General features: G+C 49.5%; 1 protein-coding gene across 2 annotated transcripts in view; it reads right to left on the bottom strand.

Annotated features, from left to right (window-relative positions):
* The window catches only part of SHROOM3 (shroom family member 3), a 63,466-nt gene that overhangs the window by 37,191 nt on the left and 13,415 nt on the right, over nt 1-12,860 (bottom strand). For both annotated transcript variants that reach the window (XM_061192383.1, XM_061192384.1), the window contains exons 2-3: nt 9,847-9,978; nt 32-3,188 (exon numbers count right to left, since the gene is read on the bottom strand). In XM_061192383.1, the coding sequence (XP_061048366.1) occupies nt 32-3,188; nt 9,847-9,905 (3,216 nt within the window). In that variant the 5' untranslated portion in view covers nt 9,906-9,978. The remainder of the gene's footprint in view (nt 1-31; nt 3,189-9,846; nt 9,979-12,860) is intronic.

The raw sequence follows: 12,860 nt of genomic DNA, 5'->3' as shown, positions 1-12,860 counted from the left end.
CGCAGTGCTAGGACCCGCTGGCTGCACATACCTGGCGCTTGTCTGCGGTGGGAGATGACCGTGACCTCATGTGGACAGGGACGGCCTGGACGTCTGAGCGCTCCAGCAGGTCCTCGGCCGACATGGACTTCCCGGCCCTCCCGGCCGCGGACCCCCACGGGGAAGGCTCCCCAGGGGTCCTGTCCAGCCTCTGGGGGCCCTTTGGACCGCCGTTAGCTCCACCGAGCAGTTCTCTCGGGGCTTGGTCTCCGCGGCGCCGTTCCCCGAGGTGGCGGCCGCCGGCAAAGGAGCTGCTGCGATCTCGGGGGGCCCGTGGCGGCTCCCCGCCACCCCCTTCCGCGGTGGCCGGCTGGAGGGCGGCCTCCCTGCGGGGCGGCAGGCTGGGCTCACGCAGAGAGGAGAGACTGCAGGCCGCAGCGAGGCCGGGGCCCTCGGGCGCGGCCTGGAGGTAGGCGCTCTGCGCGCGCTCCCGCAGCGGGCCAGGCTCCTGGAGGCCGCAGCCGGCGGCAGCGGGCCGCTTGCCGGTCTTGCGCTGAATGTAGTCGGCCAGCGCGCTCTGCTGGAACTGCTTCAGCTCGGGCCCCGACAGGCTGAGGGTCGAGCAGGCCCTGCCGTCTCGCTCGAAGATGCGGCGCCGGTCAGCCACCGAGCTCTCCGCGAACTGCGGCCCCTTCCTTGGCGGGCCCGGGGGCGCCGGCTCGGCCTCCTCCGAGACCCCCACCTCGTGCATCTTCTCGGGCTCCGAGTACGAGCGCTTCTTCTGCTCGGGGGTCAGGTGCCGGCGCGGCCCCCTCCGGGCGGCGGGGGGCGCGGGCCGGGCTGGGTCGCCCTCGGCCGGGGTCACGCTGTGCCGCTCGCGCGGGGTGTGCGGGGAGGCGGAAGCCGGCGCCTCCGGGCTCCGCAGCCCCACGTGGGCCGAGGCGGGTCGCAGCCGCCAGGGCCTGGCAGCTGTGGGCGTCCCCGGCTCGAGGTCCCGGCGTCGAAAGGAGGTGGCGCCCAGGACGCGGGACTGCGCATCCTTGATGCTGTTCCGGTAGGCGCGGCTGAAGGGGGCATCCTGCACGGGCGACTCTGGCGTGCGGGGCCGGTCATCGGGCCACACGGCCTCCTTCTCGGCCTCGCTGAAGAGCTGGAAGGTGCTCTGGCTGCGGAGCAGGCGAGCGTCCCGCCTGGGGTGCTGACCACACGGCTGCCAGGAAACCTCTTCCGACTTCGGCTCCCCGTTTTTGCAGTGCAGTTCCCCATTGCCTAGGGGCTCAGTGGATTCGGAAAAACGGATATGGGCCTTTGTCTCCTCCAAGTCATTCCCCGAAGTATGAGAAGTTGGGAGTGCCCTGTTGGGCCTGTGGTTATAACCGTAACTAGAGCTGCCCGCACTCGGGGGCCTCTGGCTCCCTTGCTCTCGCTGCTCGATCTTGGAAACCTTCTCCAGCACCGAGCAGTGGGGCTTCCCATACTGAAAGCCCTGCAGAGCCGAGGCACTGCTGGAGCTGAGCCTCCTTCGGCCCAGACTGGATGTCTCCTGCGGGGGCGGGGAGGGCAGCTCTTCATACCTCGGGTCTGAACTGTGGAAGGAAGCCGAGGCACTGGTTCTCCCCTCAGGCCTGGGATAGGAAACTGACCTGTCCAGCTGGCTCCTGTGATCAGGAACAATAGTCCTTCCAGAGTCCTCTGCCTTGGTGCTGACTGCACAGGTGGATGTGCCTTCCAGGTAGATCTCCTGGGCTCCGCCTCCTAGATCCAGGCTGCTTTGCCTTCTTAGACTCTCAGGAATGTTCTGGAGGGAGGAGAAGGCAGATGTGGTCTTGCCAAAGTTGCTTGGCATGCTCTGGCCCAGGCTGCCTCTCTCGAGCCTCCGCCGGAGGTTGGCATTGTGGTCTTCATGGAAATCACCCTCCCAAGGCTCTGAGGGCAGGAAAGATCTCTTGTCTTCACCCACTTGCCAGGCCTGAGCCTGAGGGGATTGGAGTCCGTGGTAATTAGAATATTTGTTGCCCTGGGTGCTCTTTCTCTCACTGGGATGTGGGCTGTTGCCTTGGAGAGGTGTGAGAAGTCTCTTCAGGGAGGTCTCCTCCTCGTTTTCAGGCACTGAGGGGAAATGGACTTTGTAGGGGACACATTTGGCTGAAACTTCAGGTTTCCTCTCTCCTGGGTACACTGAGTCATGTTCTAGGGGCTGGCAGAAGGCAAAGCCAGGCCTGCTAGATCCATTTTGGTTCCCATTCTCATCAAGGGCGGCCGTCTTGTCGCAAGCTCCCTGCGGAGCTGGATACCCGCCCTCCTTGGCCAGCGCAGGGTAGAGGGTGCCGTTACCACTCACGGAAGGCCGGGGCACCTGGGCAAAGTGTGGCTCCAGGGAAGGTACCGGGTAGATGCCAGTCGGCAGCAGAGGTTGGCCAGGTTGGGCCTTCTGGGTGTAATTATGCTTGGGCTTCACTGGGGGGCTGTTTTCTGGACTCTTCTCCAGCACAGTATGCAGCTGTTCCTCTATGAAGGGAGATTTCAGGGTGCCTGCAGAGTTTGCCTGAGGCCGGCAGAACCGTTTCTGATCAAGGCTAGACCAGGAGCCAGGCCGCTCTCGCTGCCGAAAGGCCGCATAACTGTCACTCCGAGCCGGGGGCAGGGGCGCACCCACTTTAGGAGGCAAGTTGTCCGCGGTGGTCTCCAAGGAGCTGGGGCAGTGCTGGCTCCAGGAGGGGGGTGGCGCTTCCTTGCCCCGAGGAACACTATGCCATTTCTCATAGCCCTGACCATCTGCCAATGCTCGGGCCTCCTTACCTTGCAGAAGCAGGCCTGAAGAGTTCACCTCATACTCTGCTGAGACCCCCCTCCGGGGATCATAGACCGTCTTAACATAGCGAATGTCTGCCTGCCTCATCCCTTCTAGGAGGCCACCTCGAGCAGAAGTGGTGTCCACGGAGCCTGAACGCTCCCGGCCAGAGATGCCGGGGGGCGGATATTCGAGGATGCTGGAACTGGTGGAGAAGGAGCTGTAAGCCGAGTCTCTCTTGTTATGGAGGTGGCTGAGCTGGTCAATGCTGCTGGTAGACTTGGCCGGGGAGAGAAGGTGGCAGGGCGGGCATCCCCCGCTGGGCTCCAGGCTGTCCATGCTCCCCTGGGAGCTGCACTGGTCAGGGCTCCGCCTCAGATAAGCATGGTCATAGCCAGAGAGGTCACTGGTAGAGGAGCTGGAAGAAAGGGAGGCAAAGCAGTCAGCAGGGAGTCCGTATCATTCAGCAGGCTCACAGGCACGGGACCCAGCCTATAAACGTACTCTTGGGAAAGATGTTTGGTTTCTGGAAGGGTGGGGGGAAAGGGCCATATTTGGGCCTTGCTCAGCCTCCCTACGTGTCGTCACTAGGAGTAACTGCCCAACGCCGCAACCTATGTGCCGCTAATTAATCACCCAGGCTCGCCAAGGGAGAAGCGGGGAGCACGAGGAAGCCACGCGGCCTTCGGACACGGGCGGCACACTGATGTGATGTGCTCCATGCCAGAAGTGACATACATTCTGCACATGCCAAGCAATGAGAGAGGTGGGCGAGGAAAGAGGAGGAAGAGTGATGGAGACTGACATTTTATGTCTCTTGGGGCGTCTGTGGGGAGAAGGGGAAAGCTTACTAAGAGACCAGGCACGTGAATGGCTGAGGGAGACTCTGCACGTGTCCATGGTTTTAGTTAATATCTTTCCTTTTTATGGAATTGAAGGGCTACTCCCTGGCAATCTTCCTGGAATCTCAACTGTACAAGAGACAGTTTGTTTGTGGGGAGAAGGCCAAACACAAAACTGAAAGAGAGACATACTGAGATAATATTACAGAGTTAGGAAAAGCGGATGAGAGAGAAGGAGAGGCAGGCTGGATAAGAAGCCTTAATCATAGGAGGCTCTTGGGTGCTGGGAGCCAATCACCCACGGACAACTTCCCAGAGTCTGGGCAAAGCCTCATACACTGGAGAGTAAGACCTCCTTTACGAGCTCGTCCAGGTGATTTTCAGAGCCTGCCTGGGGGAGGGGGAGTGACACCCCAGAAAGTTGCCATAAGACAGAATTACTTATAATTAGCTTTAATTATAAAATCAAAATATACTTCACCCCAGTGTTGGGGGAGAGAGGACATGGACATAGGAAGGAGTAAGTAGCTCAAAAATCAAACAGCAGTCTCAATAGTTCAAACATTTGTGACTCACTATTCTCTAAAGAAGAGGAAAGAAGAACTAAGAGTTCTTGCCTGAGGTTTTCCATTTTTAAATGAATAGGCATTTAAACACTATTAAAATTCATGGAGCTATTATTATATTTCTAGATCTCATGTAAGTAAATATGGTGCCTTAATGGCCGAGTACGCGACAACGCTTTGTGGCTGGACTGTCTCCAGAGTATATGGGAAGAGAATAGAAGGAGTCACCTGCTGAGTCAAAACCGGTGCTGGAATTCAAGGAAAAGAAGACTACATTTTCAGCAACTCACCCTAAGAATAATTTTCTCTATCAAGGGAAGTAAACTTACTGAATGGAGCATCCTGCTTTGGGAGGGACAGGTATAAATTCAATGGAGAAAGGAAGGGAACAGCTCCCGAGCCAACCAGATTAGGGAAGTCAGTCCTGGCACCCAGTGGCATGGCATATGTCACTGCCAGTTTTTACTCCCACTCCCCTCTAAATGAAGAGGCTGTGTTGAAAATGCACATGACATGGCTCAGTTGAGGATAATCCCATATGACCCGCCTGTGCTTCCCTTTATCTCCTCTAACAGAAGATTCAGAGCTAATACTTTGAGGGCACATGGAAGCAGTAGACCCCACAAGGGCTGTTTTGCTCATCAATTCCATGCAGGTGGTAGACACTACTTAATCCTCCTCCCAACTGCTAAGAATTTTAGCAGTCTTTCACTAAAAGGCTACTTCAAATCTAATTTAGGAGCATGCAAAAAAAATCAAAGTGAATAAACTGATGGGTTAACTGTAACACTGTTGAGTGGGAGGAAATGCCACCACCAACATATCTCAAAATACAGATGGTATCTAGAAATATGAAATCACTGGTAAATCTCTAGCCAGGCAGAGCAAGGGTAGAGTGGGTTCCATCCTGTAGCCAAGGGAAACTTAACCCACCGTTCCTCAGATGGAATGCATCACATGAGGACCAGGAGTGCTCTTCCCTGCTACTCAGGGAGGGCTGTGTCCCCGCCCAATTCCCATTCCCAAGCTGACTGGGAACTAAGACCAAGTGACCTATGCCATGCCATGCCATGGAGTGCCCTGACATCACCCTCTAGGAACAAGTTCTTCTACCATGTTCTGGAAGCAGTTATTCTGACTAACCTTGCCATTCCTGCTTCCAAGATGGGGTACTCTTAATGATGGTTGAGAAGAACTTGGCATGAAGGTCTTCAAGCCCTGCAAGAGTTGCAGCCCACACAGAGACAGACTTACTCTTAAGATGAGTGCATCAAGTGTGTCAGAGTTCTTACTGTGGTCTGACAACTTCTCCTACCTCATTTTCCACTGCTTTCCTTCTTGCTCACCGCACTCCGGCATAATGGCCAACTTACAGCACCTCAAACCCATGAAATAGGACTTCCCTGGTGGCGCAGTGGTTAAGAATCCACCTGCCAATGCAGGGGACACGGGTTTGAGCCCTGGTCCGGGAAGATCCCACATGCCGCAGAGCAACTAAGCCCGTGCGCCACAACTACTGAGCCTGTGCTCTAGAGCCCGCGAGCCACAACTACTGAAGCCCGTGCGCCTAGAGCCCATGCTCTGCAACAAGAGAAGCCACGGCAATGAGAAGCCTGTGCACCGCAAGGAAGAGTAGCCCCCGCTCGCCGCAACTAGAGAAAGCCCGCGCGCAGCAACAAAGACCCAACTCAGCCATAAATAAATAAATAAATAAATAACCCACGAAATACATTCCCACGTCAGGGTCTCAGGGCCTTTGTACTCGCTGTTCCCACAAAAAAGGAATGCTCTTCACCTGGCGCAGTCCCTTCCCCTTATTCAAGTCTCTGCATCAGAGAAGACTTCCTGCTACTCACTAAAAAGTACCTCTTCTGTCCTTACTCCCTGTTACTCTGCTTTACTTTCTTCATGGCACTTCCCACTACTTGACATCACATCACCTCTGTTTGAAAGTATTAATATTTTCTAAATACTTAAACCACAGCAAAAAGCACAAGTGTATGCAAACATTTCCTAAAGTGTACTCCCAGAATATTAATTGCTTAGGTGACCAAATATGTTTGGAAAATACTGGGCTAGATGACTTAAATAATAGTAATTACTTTAAGACTCCTGAGTCCTTAATAAACTTGCTCATGTGATGTTCTTAAAGGAAAATATACTAAGCAGTGTTATCTAAACTTATGTGACCCTAGAAACTTTTCCCAAGGAGTATCTAATGGATTATTATTCCATGGAACACACCTGGGGAAACAATAAATACAGCAGGTTGGGGGCTTTTTATGTCTTGTTCAGTCTTGTACCCTCAATAATCAGAAATCATCTGAGACGTAGTGGGTATTCCACACATATTTGCTGAAAGAGTGAATCAATGAACACATACTGGTTCTTTAGTATTTTGATACTGTTATTTCAGCCTCTTAGGAGGGGACCAGACTACGCGACTTTTCAAGGTTTCTTCTAAAGTACATAGGACTTTAGAAGTCCTAATACTTTAGGACCATTGTGAGATTTCTGTATGACAGCAAAAAGGCAGTGACAAGGATCTGACAGAAACAGGCTGAAATACAATTTCAGTGGAATTCCAGATCCAAGCCAGCTTGCAGGCAGTGAAAATTACATGTCTCCAGCCTCTCTGAACTTCTCTCTCCCTCTCTCCTCACTCCTGCCCTTCCCCACCCCTAGAGCTCCCTCCTTCTCCTGCTTCTTAACGAGAAGCAGATCCACACATTTAGGACTGAGACTACGTAATATTCCTGGTTTCTGGAACTGTCAGAAGGCTGTCAGAGGGATGCCGACCACCAGACCACTAGATGCCACTGTGTTGCTCAGAAACGTGCCAGGAGAGCTTCTCCGTCTACAGCTGCCAAGGGCTGACCCTCGGAGCTGCAAGCCCGAGGCATGGAATGAACAGACCACAGGATGCTTTGGGCTGCAGTAGGAGCTGGGTAACCCGAGCTTCCCTTTCTCCCTCTCTCTTCCTCCACAGAGCTTTTGTGCTGACAGTCATTGTGTCAGCGGGAGGCTGTTCTGAAGCTTGAATTAGAGGGCAGACTGGTAGGTACAGTACAAGATCCACCTGCCTCTGGAGGTTGGGATGAGGAGGAAACAGCAGGTAGAGAAGTAGAACCTTCAGAATATTGCACTTCTGATGCCAGCGCCGTCATTCTCCTGAGGCCTCTTGGAGCTCACCATAGTTACTGGGGCAGTTATTCTAAGCACTGATCGCAGTCGTCTTATTTCTGCCTTTGGACAAGCTTGTATTTTAGGTCACAGTATGACTTCAGATTTAGGGCCTCCTAAGGCTAGCGGTTAGGAGGCTCCAAAGGGCCCCACTGTTTAGGGGTACCCTGTTAATACACTCCTGCATTTTATAAGTGTGTGCTGGTTTATGCCATTAACCTAGTCCAATACTAGGTTTCACTGTACCTCTGACAAGTCTTCAGCCTAATTATTATAATTAGTTTTCATAGTTACTGAGTGCTCACTATGTTTCAGGAACTACACTAAATGTTTTGCATGTGTTATTTTGCTTAATCCTCACCACGAGCCAATGAGATCTGTATTATGAATTTCATTTTACAGACAAGGAAACCAAGATCAAAAAGGTGAAGTGATTTGCTCAAGCTCACGCAGTAGGCAGTGAAGTTGAGATTTAAACCGAGGTCTCACTTAAAAGCCCAAGTAGCTCACCATCGTGCTGTCCTTCCTTCACACTGTTAGGCCCCTGCATCTAACCTTCTAAAGGCCTTCAACACCACTGTGCCCACAGAGCAAAGCACTGTGCCTGCCTGCATGGGGCGTGGGCCCTGCTAGCAGCTCTGTTCCCGGAGCACACATGGCTCAGATGGTGAGAAGAAATTCTTTCAGGGTTATTGGGAGGGACACGGGCAAGGGAGAGGAGTGTCTGTCACAAGGAGGGTAACCAGGAAAGTATCCTAACGTGCTGGGAGCCATGCCCACCAGTCAGAGCTCTAGGACTTGGCCCTTGATTTGACCAGACATGAGTGTTAGGGGTTCTGAGTCCTCGCCAAATGCGTCCCCACCGCCTGGTAGTTAAGTAATCCTTCCAGAAACACCCTCCACTCCCTGATACAGACAAGCACTTGCATCTCATTTGTATGTGGGACCCATATTACCTTGACTTTCCTACCTCCCTACCATAACCTATATCCAAGTACTTCCAAAAAAGTGGTAAGTGACAGAGCCTGCCTCCCTGGGATCGGAAGATGGATTCCAATTTGCATGGCTCCAAGTCTGTAGTAAACGTAGGGGCGTCCTGACTTAGTTCTTTAATATAAAGAACTAAGTGGGTGGTCAGGCTTGGCTCCCTTCTCCCCAGTCCCCTTCAATTGTGTAAGGTCTGATTACCATAATAAATCCCTTCTCCTCTAACACCCGTGATGGCTCTGCTTTTCCCTGACTGGACCTTGACTGATAGAGTGACTAGAAAAGCAGAGGAAGAATAACTAGTATAACTAGTGTAGAGGAAGTATAGGAGATCACATGCAATGGCTTCGAAACCTAGCTTGGATTTGAGTCTTGACTTGGGTACTGATCAGATGTTTGACCTTGGACAAAGCCATCTTTCCAGCTTCAATGTCCTGTCCTGCAAAATGGAGTTAAGAACACTGTATCTGATTCAAGGGTGTATATGAAGGACCACATGAGATGATGTATACACTGAGCAGTCCTCAGTGTGTTAACTGCTTCGATTGGAGCTAAGCTGGATAACTGGCTTTAACAGAAGGAGAAAAACCAACTGGGGAGTTCAAATACTGAAGAAAATCATTCAGATAAAAATCAGATAGAGAGGAATGGATAAAGAAGATGTGGTACATATATACAGTAGAATATTACTCAGCCATAAAAAGGAACGAAATTGGGTCATTTGTAGAGACGTGGATGGACTTAGAGACTGTCATACAGAGTGAAGTAAGTCAGAAAGAGAAAAACAAATACCGTATACTAATGCATATATGTGGAATCTAAAAAAATGGTATAGATGATCTTATTTGCAAAGCAGAAATAGACACAGACATAGAGAACAAACATACGCACACCAAGGAGGAAGGGGGGGTGGTGGGAGGAATTGGGAGATGGGGATTGACATACATACGTACTATGTATAAAATAGATAACTAATGAGAATCTACTGAATAGCACAGGGAACTCTACTCAATGCTCTGTGGTGACCTAAATGGGAAGGAAATCCAAAAAAGAGGGGATATGTATATACGTAGAGCTGATTCACTTTGCTGTACGGTAGAAACTAACACAACATTGTAAAGCAACTATACTCCAATAAAAAGTAATTAAAAAAAAACAGATACATATTTGAAGGAAGGACATTAAGCACTGAGGGAGGGAGTTGTCAGTTTTTCTAGTATAGTGCCATAACGTGTAATTGAGAAATGTCTGACTGAGAATCGATAGGCCCCATAAATATCTCAAATGACCAGTCAGTGTTCGAAATAATCCTGTCCTCCCTTCATGCCAGTCTAGCCCAGGATATGAAGATGACTCGTACACACGTTAGGGGTTTTAAGAGGATGAGGATAGTGGGTAGAGAGACTTAATACTCAAGGTAAGTATAAGAAAACAATCTTTTCTGGGAACAGGACATTTGAATGTAAGAAGCCCCTGGGTCTCAGCTGTGGCCACTTACCTGGAATGGTAGCTCTGGGGCCAAGGAGTGCCAATCGTGCCCTGAGATATCTGCATCATGCTGGCATCGGGTTGATTCTCCCCAAATTTGGTTGAATGCCAAGAATGAGGTCGGCCCGAAGGTTCACTGCGCCTGGGGAGACACAGGAGAGGGACCCCCAGCGTTAGGAGCAATCTCAGCTGATCTCTTCACCAATGAGGTTTACGGACTTGGAAGCAGAGACTGCCGTATCCTCAGAGACGGAAAACAATCAAGTAAATACTGGAAAATGGAGCTTACTGCTCACTTCTCTTAGTAACCATTGTTTTTTTTCTGCTTTATTAATATGTTTATTTTCCTTTTCATTTTGACATGATTTCAGTTACATAAAAATATTGCAAACTTAGTTTAAAGAATTTCTGAATAAACCCTAGTGCACTGTTGGTGAGAGTGCAAACTGGTAGAGCCACTATGGAAAACAGTATGGAGTTTCCTTAAAAAAATTAAAAATAGAACTACCAGTATGATCCAGCAATCCTACTTCTGGGCATATATCCAAAGAAACTGAAATCAGGATCTTAAAGATATATCTGCACTCCCATGTTCACTGCAGCATTACTCACAATAGCCAAGATATAGAAACAACCTAAGTGTCAGTGGATGAATGGATAAAGAAGATGCCATATATACATACAATGGAATATTATTCAGCCATGGGAAAGAAGGAAATCGTGCCATTTGCAACAACTTGGATGCATTATGCTAAGTGAAATAAGCCAGACAGAGAAAGACAAATACTGAATGATTTCACTTCTATGTAGCATCTAAAAAGGACAAACTCAGAAAAACAGAGTAGAGTGGTGGTTATCAGGGGTTGAGGGGGTGGAGGAAATGGGGAGATTTTAGTCAAAGGGTACAAACTTCAAGTTATAAAGATTAACAAGTTCCAGGGATCTAATGGACAGCATGGTGATTATAGCTAATTCCATATCATATACATACTTGAATGTTGCTAAAGGAACAGATTTTAAATGTTCTCACCAACTAAGACAGAAATGGTAACTATGTGACTGAATAGAGCTGGCATCTAATACAGTGGTGGTAATCATTTTGCAATTTATAAAGGTATCAAATCAAGATGTTCTACACCTTAAACTTGCAGTGTTATGTATCAATTATATCTCAATAAAGCTGGAAAAAAAATCCCACATAACCTTCACCTAGCTTTCCTACATGTTAACATTTTATGCTTTATTAATTTAAGGCACATGGAGTTGCCTTGGTCTTTCTTTGCACTACTTATCCATATATAAATACGGGAGCAATAATTCCTGCCCACCTCCCAAGGGACTTTCTGGGGATTTTTGAAGTTCTCTGTGATATCCTGATGCTGGATAAATGCTATTATTTTAATATCTTGGTAAGAACTACATAAAAACTACCAGCTACCTTGGTGTTAACACACTCTGATCTGCGGAGTATAAAACAACAAGATGCTCTCCAAAACAGTTTCTCATTTTGCAAGTCAATGACTTCACCTTTAAACGTCCTGCCCTTATAACACAAAGAACTGACAAAGCCAAGGGGGAAAAGTGGGTGTTCTTCAGACTGCAATACTGAAGGATGAATTTGGTAAGGAGGATTACACTACTATAGAAGGTCAGAGTCAAGAGAGAGTGGCTGAACTTTTTTTCCGGCAGAAAAGTGAGATAAGGTTTACCAACAACTTCAGGGATTTCTAGACTGAAATCTCAATGGAGAGAAGAGAGGAGGTGCCCTGAGGTATTGACAGGATGTAGCTACCTAGGCTTAATATCAGTTGGTACACCTCCTTCATGAAGGATCAGACACCTTGCTGAAAGTTCTGAATCAGACTCTGAAGTATAAAAGGGGGCTGTGCAGAGGACAATGGAGATACGCTGTTTCATCTAGGTTAAGTGAAAAAAAATTTCCCTTTGTGCTTTAAGGACAATAGCAAGGCTCCCTTTTAAATGTAAGCTATCCAGACCTTTCTTCAATTTCCTTCCCATTCATTCAAGGGCATCCATAGAGACTTTCTACATGGCAGCCACTATGCTGGCACTGGGGATCCAAAGAAGAACAAAGTATCACTAGACCCAAATAATTCACAGTACAGTAGAAGAGACAGCCAAGTAAACCGCTATAAGACACTGAGATGGGTTCCGTAATCGAGACCTGTTCAAGGTGCTCAGTGAACTCAGAAGAGGCAGTCACCGAAAACATGAAACCATGAAAGATTTCTCCAGACGGCAGGGGGCGGGAAACGGAAGGGAAGGACATCCAGGTAGAAGAAACAGCATGACAAATGCATGGAAATGCAGAAGAACACGGTACAAGCAACTTAAGTAGGTGGAGAGGAGATGACGAGTGAGAGAGGAAGGCAGCAGATGAAGGTGAAGAACTAGGAGGGTCCAGGTCTCACTGAAGGGTGTGAACAGTATCCTATGGGTTTGGAGGCCACCGAAGAACCTTAGCCAAGGAGGACCATGTTCAAATTTGAGTTTCAGGAAGATATTGCCAATAATGAGAATACATTTGAGAGAGACAAGATCGGAGGCTATCGTATTGGCCAGGGTAGGAGATAATAAAGAGCCGGCACTAAGGCAGGGGCAGTGACCTTAAAGGGATGACAGATCTAAGGACCACTGAGGAGGTGAAATTCCCCGCCTAGTGGGCACTTGGATGTGGTTGGTGTAGAAGAGAGTCAAGGAGGAAGGACGGTCTTCATAGAATGGTAAGAACTATGAGATGGAGGGGTGGGAGCGGAGGGAGGAAGGACGGAAACAGAGCGGGGAGGCTGATGGCTCACTTGGGGCGTGCAGTGTGAGGGACCTGTGGGACTGCAGTGGTGGGCAGGAAGCAGTGGGGCCCACAGGACTGGAGTCTGGGCTGCACATACACACTGAGGAGTCACAAAACACATGTCCTTTGAGAAAAGATAAGCTGCTTGGGGAGAGTGCATAGGAGACAGAGAGGAAGTACTTTAAGGATGGGCCTCTGAGAACTATCACAGT

Source organism: Eubalaena glacialis, chromosome 5 (genome assembly GCF_028564815.1).
Source record: "Eubalaena glacialis isolate mEubGla1 chromosome 5, mEubGla1.1.hap2.+ XY, whole genome shotgun sequence".
In the NCBI taxonomy this organism is placed as follows: Eukaryota; Metazoa; Chordata; class Mammalia; order Artiodactyla; family Balaenidae; genus Eubalaena; species Eubalaena glacialis.
This window is presented reverse-complemented; position numbering and strand designations above follow the sequence as displayed.